The sequence below is a fragment of the Otolemur garnettii genome, unplaced genomic scaffold, assembly GCF_000181295.1.
Source record: "Otolemur garnettii isolate 467f Iridium unplaced genomic scaffold, OtoGar3 scaffold00041, whole genome shotgun sequence".
NCBI classification, from domain to species: Eukaryota; Metazoa; Chordata; class Mammalia; order Primates; family Galagidae; genus Otolemur; species Otolemur garnettii.
This window is the reverse complement of record NW_003852436.1, coordinates 12543976-12562248: the sequence shown is the minus strand read 5'-3', so window position 1 is coordinate 12562248 and position 18273 is coordinate 12543976. Positions and strand designations below refer to the sequence as shown.

At 38.1% G+C, this 18273-nt stretch overlaps 2 protein-coding genes across 4 annotated transcripts in view; one reads left to right on the top strand and one right to left on the bottom strand.

The window, feature by feature from the left end:
* Nucleotides 1–6309, bottom strand: part of ARFIP1 (ADP ribosylation factor interacting protein 1) — a 108281-nt gene extending 101972 nt beyond the window's left edge. Inside the window, exon 1 of one of the 3 annotated variants that reach the window (XM_003790222.2) lies at nt 6154–6309. The gene's annotated coding sequence lies outside the window, so the exon portion shown is untranslated. The other 2 variants (XM_023513445.1, XM_023513444.1) reach the window with 2 other exon arrangements.
* Nucleotides 6310–6517: 208 nt separating this feature from the next.
* Nucleotides 6518–16867, top strand: TIGD4 (tigger transposable element derived 4). Its single transcript, XM_003790221.2, has 2 exons — nt 6518–6770; nt 14714–16867. Exon 2 carries the CDS (start codon nt 15225–15227, stop codon nt 16761–16763), a length of 1539 nt encoding a protein of 512 aa, XP_003790269.1. The 5' UTR covers nt 6518–6770; nt 14714–15224; the 3' UTR covers nt 16764–16867.
* The last annotated feature ends 1406 nt before the right edge of the window (nt 16868–18273 follow it).

Here is an 18273-nt window from a genome sequence, read left to right as displayed (position 1 = left end):
GGAAGAAGTGTAAATAGGAAGAAATAGAAAAATTCAAGGGACACTTAGAAAAATAAAATTTATTGACACATTGGATGTACTGGGGGTGGGCATTAAGAATCATTCTAATTTTCTGGGTTTTACAATGAAAAGATAATGGTGTCATTCACTGAAAAAAGGAACAAAGAATGGACGAGTGTTGTGCCGGCTTGTGGGGAGACAAGGGTAAACAACTACATACTGCCTTTGAGACACCATTAAGATATCCAAGAGAGAGTGTCAACAAGACAGCAAGATACATAGATCTAGAGCTCAAGGGAGATAGAAAACACTGAAGTCCTTAATAAAGCTGACATCTTTATCCTAGAAAAGCAGCTAACTATAATCCCTGAATAGCCAAGAAAAACATTAGACTGAGACTTTGACCATCTGGATTTAGTTAAACAAAAAAACTAAGAGAGAACATGGCAATAATATTTCATCAGCTAAAACGAAAACTGCTAGGCACCACGGGGGACACAGAGATTTTTAAATGTAGTTCAATAATATAGTAATTATGTCACCAATGATATAGCATTTTAAAGTTTTAGCCAAAGTTGAAAATGTTCTAAATCCTCACTGTCCAATAAAGTAGCCACTAGCCACATGTGGCTACTGAGCATGGAAATGTGGCTGGTATGACCAAGAATTGACTTTTTTACTGTATTTGATTTTAACGACCTTAAATGGCCACATGTGGCTAGTGGCTAAGGTAGGTAATAGAGCAGGTTTAGAGCTTCTTTATAAATTTCATCTGATTCCCAAACCCACTTTTCAAACTGGGAGGGAGGGACTGTGGGAGATGAAGGGGTTAAAGGAGTAGAAGAAACTTCTATTCCATCTGTTTATAATATTATTTGAATATTTATTTCAAGAATATGTAGTACTTTAATAATTAAAAATACTGTACTTTTAGTGCCTATGGCTCAAAAGGGTAGGGTGCTGGCCCCATATGCCAGAAGTGGTGGGTTCATACCCAGACCCGGCCAAATAAAAAAATACTGTATTTTTAATTTTAAAGGTAATTAGTATGCAGTATAGAATAACTGGGAAATGCAGAAAGAAAAAAATAAAAATCAGCTATAAACTTATCTTTAAGAAATAATCTATAATCAACATTTAGACATACAGGAAGATGATCTACATTTTTAACCCTCTTGTTAGAAGTACCTATAGTACCAATGGCCCAAGTTACTTTCTTTTCTTCCCCACCTGCACCCCAAGTCCTTCAGAGATCTTATTAGATAGCTATCATCTTTAGAACTCTACCTCAAAACTACCAAAGACAGACTGCTTATTAGTCTGCTTGTCTATCTTCCTTACCAGCACCACCACCATCCCCCAACCATTGCTTTAACTGACACTCAGTCTCTATTCCCAGTGTCATGGTATTATTTAGTTACCATAGTGAAAAGAAAAAAAAAATTTGGAGTCAGACAACTTTGGTCATGAGTCCCGTGATTCTTTATTTACTATGTGGGTAACCTGGAACTAATAATTTCTGTTGGTTTCTGTATCTGTTTCTCCATTTGTTAATCAAAAATAAGACAACACAGATAATATCCATAAGGCATAATGCCTAGCTGGAGAAGAAGTCGATAAATAACTATTATAAGGTTCTACGTGCCTGGTACTGTCCTAGATGCTGAAAGTAGCACTCTGAAACCAGAGAGAGGGTTCCTGGCCATCCCGGTGATGACAGGCCACCGGCTTAACCTCCGAGGACTCTTCCACTGGGGTTTGAATTCTTGATCCATCCTTTCTTACGTGTGTCCTTTATTCATAACACATAACCTAAACCTCAGTTTCTTCATTCTAACATGGCAAATGTTATCTGGTCTACCTATCTGACAAGATTAGAGTAAAAATAAAATGAGAATGTGTGTGAAAGTACTTGTAAATTATTACAGACTAAACAAACAGAAGGTATTAAACAAAGAGTAAAATATTTCTTTTCTCTAGGACAAAGAAGCATTCCAACCCATGTGCCAAGAATGGAGTACAGATGTGCTTCCGGGAACCAGGGAGGGCCTGACTATCGTTTGCCATACAATTATAATCATTTTTTCTGTGTGCCACAATGTAGAAAAGTTTGGAAACTTTGCCCTTGGACACTATCTCATGCTAACAGAAACCAGAATTGGCCAACTAATTCTCTCTTCTGGACAATTTAAGGCTCACCACCAACTCTGTCACTCTTAAGATCCCACTCCAAAGGCAATGTGTCATTGTTTTCCAATGGACCAAAAAGGATCAAGCCTGAACATCAAGGAGCTCCTAGTTCGATGCTATCATAGATAGACAAAAATAACAAATCTTATGTGAGGACATGGCAAAGATACTACCTTTTTTTTTTTTTTTTGCCAGGGCTGGGTTTGCACCCACCACCTTCGGTATATGGGGCCAGCCCCCTACTCCTTGAGCCACAGGCGCCACCTATACTACCAAATCTTTTTACAAAAGATTTGAGCAAATGATAGTTTTACAAATACCTTTGGTTCTCACAATATTTAAAAAATCCTTTTGGGTGGCAAATCTTTGTCTTTTAAGAGACAATCTGATTTTTTCCAAATAGATTCTGGTGACTAAGGTGAAGTGATAAAGCCAGGAAAGAACTTTTCACTTTTGTTATGTCTCAAGCTGAACTGACAGAAATACTAGAGGTAGATTTCAAAGCAGACTGCCTTACTCTGAAGAAGAGTATTCACTTAAAAGGCAAAAGATTTATGTAATCTGAAGAGAAACCAGAGTATTATTCACTTCAATAAATATGTTTGTTCAGGAAAAAAAAAGTACTTCATAAAGATATCTTATAATTCCTTCCTTAGGAATCAACTGTTAACAGAACTAAGCAACATCTGCCGATGTCCACCCTAAGACAAACAAATCAAGGAGAATGGAATGAGCGATGGGAGGAAAAAGAGGAAGGAAATAAAGAGACAGAGTCTCTTTCAAAATTTAGGCAGGTGTAGTGGCGTGTGCCTACAATTTCAGCTACTCTAGAGGCTGAAGCAGGAAGATCGCTTGAGCCTCAGAGTTCATGACTAACCTGAAAGATTTAGTGAGACATCATCTCAAAAAAAGAAAGGAAGAGAAGAAATAAAAGAAAAGGAAAGAAACAAAAAAAGAAAGAAAACACCCAGTGAGATATCCCCAACTTACCAAAAGGTATATAATAAAAGCACTGCAGAAGCTATCTATAGTTACAGTCTGAAGTCAGATAACTTAAGTTCAAATCCTGGCTCCACTGGTGTAATCCTGAGCAGATTACTTTAGCTTCAGTTAGTCATTTAGTTTCACTTTCTTCATCTATAAAAATGAAGATTTTAGCTGCTTTATAAAGTGGCTGGCAGCAATAGATAATAATGTAAAGCATTTAGCGTAGTACCTGGTGCATAATAAGCACATAAATATACACGTTAAGGTGTTAGATACAATCCTCTGAATTTGTCATTGACTTAGAATGACACTAACTTAGTACAACCTATTCTTTCCAAAGATGTCAACTGCTCCCCCAAATGAGAATGTTAGAGGAAAAATGATTTCATCTTAAGAGCAAAACTGGTTATTCAAGATAGGTGTCTTCAAGTTGCCATTTGATTAAAAAATAGTGTCAAACCTTTAGAACTTCAACCCTCAATCAAAAACACTTTACAACCAAATAGTAAGTTCAAATATGCACTTTAACACTTACAGTAAGTTTGGAAGAATACAATTTATTCATGAGAGAAATAATGATCAAAATGCATAATACAGGGCACTTTGCCTACTTGCCTTGGCAATGGAGACCTCTTCACTGTCTATAGTGAATGTCTCTTGATCTTACTCTTTACCTTTTTCTTTCTCAATAAACTTTGTTCCAGGATTGTCTTTTAAAAAAAAAAGCTTAATACAGAATGGAGGAAAAAGGGTTATCAAGATAAGCAGCAACATACCAAAGGCTTATGGACCATACTACTGAAACATCTTGTTTGCCTACCCTAGCAAAGCCAAAGCTTAAGGCAGATACCTCAAATGAAAAATAAGAAAATGGCTCATGCCTGTAATCTTAGCACTCTGGGAGGCCAAAGCAGGTGGACTGTCTGAGACCACGAGTTCAAGATCAGCCTGAGCCAGAGCCAGACGCTGCCCCTATAAATAGCCTGGCATTGTGGCAGGTGCCAGTAGATCCAGCTACTTGGGAGGCTGAGGCAGGAGAATCACTTGAGCCCAAGAGTTTGAGGTTGCTGTGAGCTATGATGCCACAGCACTCTACCAAGGGCAACAAAGTGAAACTCTGTCTCAAAAAAAAAAAAAAAAGAAAGAAAATGAAAAAAAAGTACAACCATAATTTAAATTTTCCACTCCAAACTGTACCTAGTAGATTGGTGATATGTAATATGTATTTGATAATGATAAGCACAGCAGTTTATAAATCTGCTGAATCTCCAGAGCATTGGCCACAGAGAGCTATCCCTAAAAAGAAACCTCAAAACCACAAATCAGGAACCAAAACAGGGAGTCTCATTTCCTTCTCTAAGTCTAGGAAGGAATTTAGAAACACTGAAGTTTTGAAGTACAGAAAGCTAGAATCCCTGCATTCTACTGTCTTTGATCCCCAAACAGGCCATTTACCTGGAAAAATAACAGCTCCACAAACAAAACTATTTTCACTAACTTCAACAAGACACGTCTAGGTAGTGGTTTTAATCCATCTGGAAGTTATATCTCCTTTTAGAATCTGATAGAAAGCACGGACATGTTTTGGGTGGTGGGGTACGCACTCAAAACTCTGCATATAATTTCAGGAGTGGGTCATATAAGTTGCCGACCCTTAGATCATGGCCCTCAAGTCATGACCTAAGACTGAGACAAATCATAATCCAAGAAAAACTAATCAATGTGAAAAAGAACCAGGGTAACTGATACAGGAATTTTAATCCAGAAAATAAGACTAGAAACATTTTCTTTTTCTCATATGAGTGCTAGACTTGGTTGGAAGAGGCTAATGGTCACACAGAGCCAGGAAAACAAAAAGAACAACAATACAGGACAAAAGGAAGAAAAGTAGAATTAAAACATCTGTGGTCGCTCTACGAGAAAAACATTAAATAATCAAGAGGGCTGACTTAACCACTTCTGGTGCACAGTTCTACGCTAGTGAAGTTAATTAAATGGCAGATGTGAACACATTCAAAAGAACAAGTTTACGAAATGTCTTGCAAATCTTCCATTTTTCCCTTACCAAGTAAGTTAGCGAAATTTACATACTATAAAAGGAAACCAAGTGTGGAAAGGGACAGAAATCCCGAAAGAGTGGCTTACAGAATTTGCAGGAAGTGTAAAGATCAAAGAGCTCAAAAGGAAGATAAGAACAAAACAAAGTAATAATAAAGTAAAATGGAAAACACCTAGTAAAAACTGTTTTTTAAAAAACTCTTTCCTTTTCCTTGGCGCGTGAACATAGTAACTTGACAAATAAGAACAGACCAGAGGACAACAGTACAACTCCTTTTCCAAAACTCCAGCATGCCTTGGACGTCCTCATAATCACAGTCAGGCTTGGGACATTTCATAGGCAAGGCCCTGTACCAGTGCCAGATGAACCTCTCGAAGGGACTATCACTATCTCCCTTCCTCTCTCTGCGGCAGAGAGGAAGTGGGGGGGATGCAGGGAGAGAAGAAAAATAAAGGCTGGACATCAAACCTGAAGGTGGGTCACTCCGACACTTTTGTCATTAAAAAATCTGGATCGTTCAAGCCCTTTCCCACCCTCCCAATAGGGTGCCGCCCTGGAAGGGCTGGTCCTACCCCTTCAAAGGACTGCTTCAGGGGCACACTCAGGGGGACAAGAGGAATGAAGGGCCAGAAACCAAAAGAATACTTGGGTAGATGTCGCATACTATGGATAGATGTGTCCCGTCCAAAGTCCAGAACTGCGAATCCGTAGGCAACGTGTCCGCCCGGCAGCCACCTCAAATCATCTTTCCCCCGCCTCTTCCCCGGCGGGGCAGCTCCGCCCTCGCCGGTCTGCTAGGGAACCCGACCGCTCTCAAGTCGAGGATTATCCCTGCCGCTGCTCCCCATAAATCGCCTCAACCCTGGCAAGAAGTGAACGGACCCAGACCTGTTCCTTCTTCGCCACCCACCACGCACCTTGGATCCTCAAGGGCGGCGAGCAACTGCAGCTGTCACAAGCTCACACTGACCAACCGCCGAGGACACTTTGCACCGGCGACTTATCAACCGGGCCTCCAGAACCAGCACCTAGAGAAGCGAAGCCGGAAGTGAGGAGGCCGGAAGTAGCGTTGTCCTCGGCCCTGGACGGCCTCTCTCTCCGCGGAATCTGGCCGGGCCCGGCCACGTCTCGATGGTGCCAACGCACCTCCCACCCAGCTCCCCCCGCCCCTCCAGGAGGCTGGCCCCGCCCCTCCCGCCGCTGCCCTAGCAACCACATCCGGGGCTCCGGCGGTGTCGTTGCCGGGGTAATTTTCGGACAGCCGCGGAAAAGCAGAGGGTGTGCGCGCGGGTCCCACGGCACCGAGCAGAGCTGGGAGCTTGCAAAGGGCTCGCGGTTCTGGTCTCGAGAAGTCGAAGGTGTTGGGGAGCCCTCCGTGTCCCTTCTGTTTCATTTACACATCCCAACCCTAGGCGTTAGACGTCCCGCCAACAGCCTGTGAGCCCGAGCCGGGAAGGTGAAGGTGGACGTCGCTCGCCGCCCGGCTACCACAGAAGAGCCAAAGCTTTCTCAACCACCGGAGAGCACGAAGAAGGTTATTCCAGCCTAGAGGAGTGGGGTGGGGGTGGTGGAGGAATGCAGGGATAAGGGAGTGGACGGGTCGCGAGCGCCTCACCCCCTCTTCCCGGTGGACGAGACCTCCATGCCTGGCGTCCCTGGGCCCTTTTTTCCATGCTTTGTCTGTGATCACTTTCTGCTCTGCTCGCTCGCTGACGGTGGATCTCAATACTTTTCTTTCCTGGTTCTCTTTCTTTTTCCAGACGTCTGACCTCTGCTTTCTTTGCCCGTCGCCTTGCTTCTTAAATACATCACTGTCTGTCTACAGAAACCGCTCAACAATTCCTTCTCTCAGCGTCCTTCGTAGTTTCCTAAATTGAGGCCCCAGCCTGCATTTGTGAACTTTCCCTGGCCCTAGTGTTAGGTAAAACCAGGCACCGGATGAACTTACGAGAGACCACATGTAACTAACATGCAGAAAAGCTTATTTCAGGCCTGGGTGCAGGCGGGCTGAGATCAAAATGTTAAGGAGGGAGGCAGTTCTTTTTAAGGCAGGCTGAAGAGCAGCAGCTGGCTTTACAGACAACTCTTATCGGGTCGCCAAGAACATGCAGCTCATTATCGGGGGCTCTCTGGACTGGCTCCTCTTATCAGGGTGTCAGAGGCTTGTGGTGTAAACGTATTTCTTACAGTTTGTAACTGGAGCTCCGTGGCATGTCTCCCTTATCTAAGTTATGTCTGCCTGTAACGGAGTCTCACAGAATGGTTTTTTCAAACCTGAGATGGAGTTAGCTTGGTCCACCTAACACCCAACACTGAATGGAGAGAAAGTGTGGCTCTAGTGGTGCTAGACATCCGAAGCTAATTTACATAGAATACAAACAGATGGTCCATTCACATACATCTTCCTTTCCACTGCTCTACTGCTTTTCCTTTGACAGCCTTGCATGCTCATTCGTACTCCTGTTTCACTCGTAGAAACGTGAAGGGTAACTATGATCGTGGTGGGACTTACTCTTTTTCAGACCGTGCTTCTCAACTGCCTTTGTCACATTAACTGATGTTTTTAATGACTAAGTGCCCAAAGGCAGAGAATCTTACAAATTTCTAGGGAGTTTCAATATAATGAAATATCCCTGACAGGTATCTCCCCCAAATCCGTGAATAGTAAATATCTGTAATAACCGTAAGTGTTTCAAATGTAAATAACAATAGTTTGAGATCTGCAGGGCCACCATTTAAAAAACAGTGCTGAAATCCCAAAACATAAATGTGTGTACGCATGTGTAACAAGCCCTTTCTTATCTCAAATGGGTCTGTGTTTAAAAAGAAAAGAATAACTATACATGGCATTGCACTCGAACTGTAACTTTAGTACTGTGCTTACAGTGGATTTTTCTGTTCAAAGCTATTGGTTTGGTAACAATTAGTCTTCTCGATTATAAGAAAAGAATCCCAATCTAACATAATTACTGCTCTTATTGTATAGAAACAAAGTAGTTAACAAAACTTGTAGCCAAGTACAAACCTTTTTTTTTTTTTAATTTGCAGTTTGTGGCAAGGGCTGCACCTCCCACAGATGGGGTCAGCGCCCTACTCCTTTGAGCCACAGGCGCTGCCCCCAAGTACAAACCTTATTCTCAAGGTTTCAGAAGGGTGACTTGGAAGAACTGCATGGTATTGCTCAGCAGTGCTGGAACTATGTGGACAATAAGTACTTAACTGAGCTGGCCCTTGCTTTAGGGTTCCTGCTAGCTGTCTCTTGAGTTTGGGGGGTGCTTAGCTTCATTATTAGACTCAGAGGTGCAGTATTTCTTATACCAGAAAGATGAGCACTTGCTTTAGTTTGCCATTAGCTGGAGAATTTCCTTGGCAGCTGCTGCTGTTTTGATTTCCATGCTGATGGACTAGAAACTGCTTAGAACTAACAATGACTTCCTTGGTAAAGATGCTATTAATCAGCTTGTCACCTGTAGCTCAGTGGCTAGGGCGCCAGCCACATACAGCAGAGCTGGTGGGTTTGAACCCAGCCTGGGCCCGCCAAATAACAATGACAACTACAACCAAAAAATAGCCAGGCATTGTGGCCGGCGCCTGTAGTCCCAGCTACTTGGGAGGCTGAGGCAAGAGAATCACTTAAGCCCAAGAGTTTGAGGTTGCTGTGAGCTGTGACAGCACAGCACTCTACCAAAAAGAAAAGAAAAGAAAAGAAAGATGCTATTAATCATGTTAGATACTCTTCAGTGAGACTGGTACTGTGCATGATTAATCTTCATCCATAGTATTACTCTGTGTGGGGCTATACAGGGGATTAATTTTCCCATGATTTCTACTGCCCCAAAGGAAATTAGAATGCAGTCTGGTTCTAAAAAAACACTTAACTGATGATGGAAAATAGTGGAATTCTATACATCCTTTCAGATAAAGGAAGCAGCAGCCAGTGTTCTTTGGATTTGGGGGAAATTTTTAGTACTAACAAAGACTTTACTTTAGCCCTGCTTAGATGGAGACTTTTTCTTTATTTTGTTTTCTTTGCCTTCCTTCTATTCTTCTTTTCTTTCTCGTACCTTCTCTCCTTCCTTTCAACCTCCTCCCTTCCCTTCTTTCCTTCTTTTGGCCTAGAGCTTGGGGAATCCGGCCTGCTCATTTTGTTTAGGAAGAATAAATTACTACTTTTCTCTGAATTGGCATTTATGTTTGGAGAGATAAGAAAAAAGCCGCCTGCCATATATATTTACAACATGGAGATAATTTAGTCATCTCACTTTGCACTGCTATTGGCTGTTTATTAAGATTTTGAAAAATCAAGGTACTGTTTATTTACTGAATTTGTGGAGAACTGTATGTAGTATCCTGCCTTTCTTTTAGTGACCAAGAAGGAAAGGTGGCCAACAAGTTAAAAGATGCTATTTTTATTCTTTTCTGAATGAATAAATTATGCATGTAATCATATATCTCTGAATTAGATGTTGAATACTATATATTGCTTATCTATATTTTTTCAAGAGAAACAAGAAGGTATTACCTTCAGATCTTTTGTGTGAGAATTCTGGTGATATCTCAAAAAATTTCATTGCTCCATATCAGTATCTTTTCATGGAAAGATATTTAGGTTGCTGATCACACAGCAAGGGAAGCAAATCCTTCATTAGAGGCGGCTGAATAATGGAACATTTTAAGAAACCCCCAAATGGGTAATATACAGAGTGAAGATGTACAGTGTGAGGATTTCTTAACTTTTAAAAACAATTATGGTAAATACATGTTCAATTTCATTTAGTTATGTACAGACTCTACTTGCACACTTGATGAACTTAATGATATTAAGGCTTTGAGTATCAGTTCTTTCCAAAAGCAGGAAAGTTCTCTCTTACATTTACTGTGATAACTGGGGAAAACTTCTCATGTGATCTTGTCACTCTTCCACTCAAAAAGAACTTAAATGGCATTTGTGACATAATTCCTTATCCTGACGTTCAAATTTACCAAGGTCTAACACCAATCTTGTTTTCCAGGGTATACAGCATATAGTCAACTAAATGAATACTCTCTTTTTATATCTGGAAGAAAAGAGCTAATTCAGCCAACTAACAGATAATAGGTATAGGTATCAATATGAAGCTTCATTGTGCTTCCACTTGCCCTGTAATTTTCCTTCTTCGTGCTACATTTTCTATTTTTATTAGTGGAAATGTTTTCCTATCTCTCCTTACCTGTTTTATCATGAACCCATTCTTTATCCTCCCTGTGAGGATTCTCTCCTCTTTGTTCTCGTGGCCCTTAATTCAAGCCCCCGTTGTAGTCTGCTCATTGCAGCTGTCTCTGGATATCTGTTTCCTATGATAAATGAGATCCTTTTTGGAAAACTGACTTGGACTTATTCGATTCTCTCATAGCACCAGGAAACTGACTAGCTCTGCTTGGGTTATAGAAATAATGTCTGCCGAATACCAGGCAAGTTCCAGAACACCCGAAACTGCCGCTACTTAGGGTAATGGTACAGGCAGAATTAAGTGGACACAGTTGCAATCTATTTGTGGAAGATGATGAGTGAGCATTTTCTTAAGTTTAGAAAGTAGTTGATTCTCTATAGAGGACTGTGAACTATTGATAGGAGAGTAACTTATTACCTCTAGAAATCCTGAATGGGAAGAATGCCGCTTTATGTTTCCTAATATTGATTTTTTTTTTTTTAAGACTCTGGTACAAAAGTAGAACGTTAGAGTTGTAAAAATGTTGACTAGTTATTATTAAGAACTTGCTGTTTGCTGGTAATGATCTCTGTAGGAATAGCATGAGCCTTTTCTTCTCATGTAATTTTTAGTATATGTTGTATTTGTTGAAATATAGTTTTTGTATTTTGCTTTTTCCGCTTAATATATTATGGAATTTTTCTCATCAGTAAATTTCTCTTTCAGAGGCTTGATAATATTTCAGCATATAAATATTTCTTAATTTATTTAACTAACCCTTTTGTTGCACATTTAGGTTGTTTCCAGTCTTGTCTATAATTATATAACAACAATGTGAGGAATATTTCTTGTTTAGTAGGCAGAATTCTGAGATGACCTCCAGCAACCCTCACCTTGTATAATTCCCTCCCCTGTGAACATGATGGAATATTACTTCCATAATTATGTTATGTTACTTGCAAGGGGATTTTGCAGATGTAATTAAAGGTACTAATCAGTTGACTTTGAGTTAATTAAAAAGGATATAATCTGGCTGGACATTACATAATTGAATGAGTCCTTCAAGAGCAGAGAGTTTTTTCCTCTCATGAAGAAGTCAAAGAGAGTCAAAGTATGAAAGAGATCCTACAGGAACAGTGTTCTCCATTGCTGAAATGAAGAGGGCTTAACACAAAAAAACTAGGCACTTCGGTCCTGTAGTAGCAAGGCACTGGATTCTGCAAGCAGCCTGATTGAGTTTGGAAGCAAATTCTTCTCCAGAGCCTTCAGATAAGACCTCATCCTCAGACTGACATCTTGATTTCTGTCTTGTGAGAGCCTAAACAGAGGACCCAGTTGAGCCTGCTTGGACTTCTGATCTACGGAACTGTGAGATAATAAATGGGTGTTTGTTTTAAGCCACTGAATACATGGCAATTTGTTACATAGCAATAGAATATTAATCACATTTGTAAGAAATTTTTATATCTATAATTATTCTTATGGGATAAAATCCTTGATATGGACTTGTTGGATAAAAAGTTATGTGCATTTTTAAGGCTTTTGTATCATATTCCTAATTTGCTTTCCATAAGCTTTGTACCACTTTATATGCTTCCTAACAACCTATGTTACTGCACTTTGACAAACCCTAGATATTCCTGTTCTGATAGGCAAAAACAAAAGACAGAAAGGTGTCTCTTTTGATTTATATTTCTCTTATTAGTAGTGGGAATGACCATTATTTTCTTTATTTGGAGTTTATTGGTAATTCTTTTTTGGTAAATTGCCTATTCTTATTTTTTGGTTAGCTTTACTGTTGACATAAAGAAAATATTCCCTAATGTGTAGTTCACATTTCTGTGCTGTAATAGTTTTAAGAGGGAGAATAAGTAATGAGCCTAAGTTGAAAGGATGACTGCTTCTGAGAAATACTGGCTACTGCCATTACTCCCTACAAAAAAATATCCCAGATGTTATACTCTGGGAGATGAGGCAGTATTAGTACCTTATTCTTTTGTAAGGAAAAAGTCTAGTTTGTCCGGTTTGGCATTAGAATGTGATTATTTTCTAAATAAAGATATATTGTATCTTACTAAAGAAAGTTGTAGCTTTGATTGATGTTTTTGAAAGTAGTACATACTATTAATTCAAGAAAAAAAAATAAATAAAGCTGTCATTATTTTCACTGAGGGCCAGGTGCAGTGGCTTATATCTATAATTCTAGCCCCTTAGGAGGCTGAGGCAGTGAGACCCTGTGCCTACAAAAAAATGTAAAACTAGGCTAGCATGGTGGTACATGCCATTAGTCCCAGCTACTCAGGAGGCTGAAGGGGAAAGATTGCTTGAGCCCAAGGGTTCATGGTTACATTGAGCTATGATGGCACCATTGCCATCATGAGCCTAAACAACAGAGCAAGACTCTATCTCTATAAAAACAAAAGAAGATGATGAAAAATCTCTGATTATATTATATTGCTTTAAGTAGGATGAGATAAGGGAAAATTCAAGCTAATCTTTCTATAATCCTTGTTATTTGAGATAATGGATGTTATTTCTGACAAATGAAATAAGGCAGAAGGGAGAGAAGGAGGAAGGACAGAAGAAAGGGAAGGAAAGAGGGAGTTAAGAAAGAAGTTGGAAGATTGCCTTTTTTCTTTTAGAGAGTAGTTTTGCTTGGTTTTGTCTTTTGTTGAAAAATTGGTTCTTGGCTTGGCACCTGTGGCTCAGTGGCTAAGGTGCCAGCCACATACAACTAAGGTGGTGGGTTCGAATCCAGCCTGGGCTCGCCAAATAACAATGATGGCTGCAACCAAAAAATAGCCAGGCATTGTGGTGGGTGCCTGTGGTCCCAGCTACTTGGGAGGCTGAGGCAGGAGATTCGCTTGAGCCCAGGAGTTGGAGGTTGCTGTGAGCTGTGATGCCATAGCACTCTACCCAGGGGGACAGCTTGAGGCTCTGTCTCAAAAAAAAAAAATGCATTTGTCATCTGGGAAACCTGGAAGCATGTAAAGAGGAATAGAGTACCTGCAGTGTCACACAGTAGTAACAACCACTCATCCAATTAGGCTATTGTTATCTTGACTGCAGAAGACTCAAAGCTGATTAGTTCTGGTAAGGGAAATAGTGACTGGGAAAGCAGAAGTTAACCCATATAGGCCCACGAGACTGTTCTCATGACTTAAAAAAGCTACTCTGAAAGTCTCAGGACTTACTTTCAGGATATATGTAAGGTGGAGTTCTTGCTTCTGTTTGCAAGTAGGATTTTATAAAATTTTCTGAATTGTAGATTGAGACAGCCAAAGGATATAGGAAAGACAATAACATGTTGATGAGACCATTACCATACACTTGTTGAGCACTTTCTGAAGGCACTAAATACTGTGCTAAGTGCATTTTACTGGTTCATTGAATGTCTTGAATATGGAACCCTATGAGGTAGCTGCTGTAGTTATTCCCATTTTACAGAAAGGAAGCTGAGGCTTCACATAGGTAAGTAAATGACCTAGGATCACACATAAGGACTAAATAGCAGAGCCACTTCTCAATTTTGATATTCTAGCACTTTTTTTTTAATAGATAAAAAATAGAGGTCCTCAGAAGCTAAGACTCATGATCACTCTCCTTTTTACTCTTACTTTTTCTGCATTATGATCTGTTAATAATTTGTTTATCGCTATTAATTTTGTCAAGTATTTTTGGCCTCTGTAAATTTGGCTAATGTGTCAAATGGATACTGGGTTTTTAAACTTTTAGGTAGAATGAGATTTAGATTTTTTGAAATGGAATTATCGATCACTTGATTTGATTTGTTAGTGAAGCAGTTTCCTGTAAAGGAGACATTGTCTTCCCATATGCTATTAAAAGTTGAACCTTGTGACTACTGTCTGTTTTTCTTTTAGAGAAGTTAAGAAGGTGCAGTCTGTATCCTCATGTAAAAAATAGCCACCAAGGATCTATCCAGCATCATTTTTAGTTCTTTAATTTTGGTAACCCCACACTTTCAAAACAGACTAAATTTGTCTGATTTATTTCAGAACTATCTATTATAAAGTATTCAAAGGCAAGTGAGAATTCAAATGCATTGAGCAGAGCTAGAGAGCATTTTACAGAGAGGTCCTTCTGGAGGTAAGCATTTCTCCTAGAAGTTTTGATTATTATATTTTCAGTAACATATTCCTGTTCTCTACATTATTAAGGCCAAAAAAATTGTATAAATATTCTTTTTGATGTTCACTTGACATATTACTAAAACTGCTGCTTTCTCTTTTTTGTTGTTGGTTTTTGTTTTTAACTTTTCAAGACGCAGAAGAATATTTGCTGATGAGTTCTAGAAGGAGTCTACCTATGATTTTCTTCTTTACCATGAAGAGACTTGGAAATTAATAGATAACGTTTTGTGTGAAAATTTCTGAACATTTTTGACTTCGTATCTCAGAGGCCTTCTTGGAGAATTAATACAAGGTTGAATGTGTGCATGGATAAAATGGATCATCTTAAAGGATTGAAGTTCCAAAAATATGTCAGCAGCGCTGAACAGGTTTGACATAATGAGATTTCTATTTTAGCTTGACTTCTAGAGCTCTGAATAAAGTATAAACTGAGCTACACAAGGTCTAGGAAGGAAGTTTATCTTCTAGTTGGGTATAACATTTTTCTTCAAATCTTTTGCAAATTTCCTGAAAAATAAGACTAGTAGACACTTACTAACTTTTAATACATGAGGTGGAATAGAAGGTAGCAATCTGTATCATACTGTAAAACAAATTAAAAAATAAACGGAAATAAGAGGAAAAGTCTCTACATAAGCACTGTTTGAAATGGCAGAAGCTTCAGGGGATGCCCCAGCTCTTCCTGTAACAGTGAAAAAAAAGAAAAGCCTCTCCATTGAGGAAAAGATTGACATTATAAATGCAGTGGAAAGTGGCAAGAAAAAAGCAGAGATTGCAGCCGAATATGGTATTAAAAAAAATTCCTTATCTTCTATTATGAAGAATAAAAACAAAGTTCTGGAAGCCTTTGAATCTCTAAGATTTGATCCAAAGAGAAAAAGACTAAGAACTGCTTTTTACACAGATCTGGAAGAGGCATTAATGAGGTGGTATCGAATTGCTCAGTGTCTAAATGTACCAGTTAATGGCCCCATGTTGCGTCTAAAAGCTAATGATTTTGCCCAGAAACTGGGTCATAATGATTTTAAGTGCAGTAATGGTTGGCTGGATCGTTTTAAATCCAGGTATGGTTTAGTATTCAGAGCTCAACCTGTAGAAGCTACAGGTGTATCAGTAGACCCTTCAACTGTCTGGTACCAAAATGTACTTCCTTATTATTTAAATGATTATCATCCTACAAATGTTTTTAATATAAAAGAGACTGGGCTGCTTTATCGAATGCTACCTACAAATACATTTGCATTTAAAGGAGAAACATGCTCAATTGGAAAGTTATGCAAAGACAGAATAACTCTGGTGGTTGGCACAAACATGGATGGCTCAGAGAAGCTTCCTTTGCTTATCATTGGAAAAAACAGAAATCCACATTGTTTCAAAGGTATAAAATCATTGCCTGTGTGTTATGAAACTAACAAAATGGCATGGATGACATCAGATATATTTGAACAATGGATGAGGAAGCTTGATGAGAAATTTCAAGCCCAGCAGCGAAGAGTGGTGATTTTTGTTGATTCTTTTCCTGCTCATCCAGAGGTAAAGAACCTTAAGTCCATTGAATTAGCATTCTTTCCATCATGTTTACCTTCTAAATGTGTAGCTATGAAACAGGGCGTTATTAAAGACCTTAAAATCAAATATCGACATTGTCTAGTTAAGAAATTTTTAAGCTCTGTTGAAGGCAGCAAAGAATTTACATTTTCACTACTAGATGCAATTGATACATTACATCTTTGTTGGAGGGCTGTAACCTCAGAGACTATTGTTAAAAGCTATGAAGAGGCGGGATTCAAATCTCAAAAGGGAGAAAGCGACACAACAAATGCAGAGAAAGATCCTAGTATTGATTGGGTAGCCGATGCCCTGGGAGCAGGGGTGGAATTTCCTGCAGGTTTATCTATTGAGGAGTATGCTGCCTTGGATGATGATTTGGAGACATGTGAAGCAGCACCAAAGGATGATACGGACTTGACCAAAGAAAGTAAATCAGATGAAACTGGGTTTTATACTTCTGATGAAGAAGATGATGGTGGATCAATAGACACTGAACTCCCATTACCATCAAAAAATGAGGCAATAACTGCTTTAGATACTCTTAAAAAATTTCTTAGAAGTCAAGATATGAATGATGGACTTCATGATTCTTTAGCAGACATTGAAAATTTTATTAATCCTTTGTCACCTAAGTAATTATTTATTGTACAACATCTGACGATTAATAGTTTTTCCTGATATGTTTTACTATATAAGGTATTGAAAGAAATATACCTCTTAAACCTAAAAAATGAAAAACTAGTAATCTTTTGTTTAAATTATGAACATCTTTGGTCTGAGCAGCAAATCTCCCTAGTAAATAATGATTAGATAAATAAAAATTATAAATGTCTATTAAGGTTTTGGAGAGTAGAAAATATAATTCAGAGGCTTTGTATTTGACACATATGATATACATATGTGTATATCAAAAGGACCTCTATCTGATATTTATACACATTGCATTGTTGATTGCTGTTTTTGTTAAGATTATGTTCTAGAATATTTTAATTTACCTAGATTAAGAAACAAAATACTTATCAATAGGTTATTGAGTTTTATAAAGACATACATATGCCGTATGTATTCTAGCTAGACTTTTAAGAATCAAAGTATTAAAGTAATTTTAAATTACTTTTTATCATAAGTAGCTAAACTTCCTAATAAGAAATTATGAACTAAAAACACATATATTACCACTTTCAAGTTATTTGTATGTAAGATCAAATAAAGGGCTATAACCCTATCAGGGCTTTTTTTTTATCATCTATAACAAGAAGGTATGGATTCTTCCTAAATATGTAGATGTATCCATGTGTGGTTACTAGAAAAATACATTATTGAAATGTTTATTAAATTTATGATATTTATATTTTAATAGTGGTGCTTAGATATTTTTCTAATTTTAATAGCTTTTGATCTATAATGTTTCATTTTCTTGATTTCACTATATTTTATTTTTTTAGAAAACTAAATGTCTTTTCAGCGTATTTTGATGTATTTAATCCTTTCTCTCCAAAAAATTTAATGAATAACATTTTGAATTATAATTTTGTTTGAGGGAATTTTGCCTATAGAATGTTTTAAATATTGTATGAAATTATATATTCATCTGTAAAATAGTCTTTAGACAGTAGAAAATTATAACTATGTGTGAGAGTTTTTTCCACTGTAAAATTTTAAATAGTATGCTTATTTAACTTTTTTAGGGTCCCTTTTGAAAAGTAGTTTTTTTAAATATAAAACATGCAGATTATTTTATTATGAACTTTGTATTTGTCTGCTAAAAGATGACATTTGGAAAGAAAGACCTATAGAAAGCATGTTTATTTTCCACCTGTTGATTTACTCTGCTTTTAAGATTTAGTAATTGTAAGCCTTTTAAAATATATTAAAATTAAATATATTTCTTTTGAAAGAAGAATGGATTATTTAAATTTAAAGCATTTTATGAATTATTTAAAATTTTAATTTGGCACAGTCAGGGACCTAAAGAAGCTCCTACGAGCCTCACTTATAACTATAGCATCTAACGTATATTGACCTCTCAATTTCTTCCTCTCTTTCTTTCTCCACTTGATGCTATTTTGCTGCATTAAATCATACCAGATATTCTATGACTTAAGAATTATTATTTCTATTTGCATAGATGAGGAAATTTAAACCA

What these genes read in the sequence shown, in the direction of transcription:
- TIGD4 (XM_003790221.2), top strand. Translation starts at nt 15,225, where the DNA reads ATGGCAGAAGCTTCAGGGGATGCCCCAGCTCTTCCTGTAACAGTGAAA.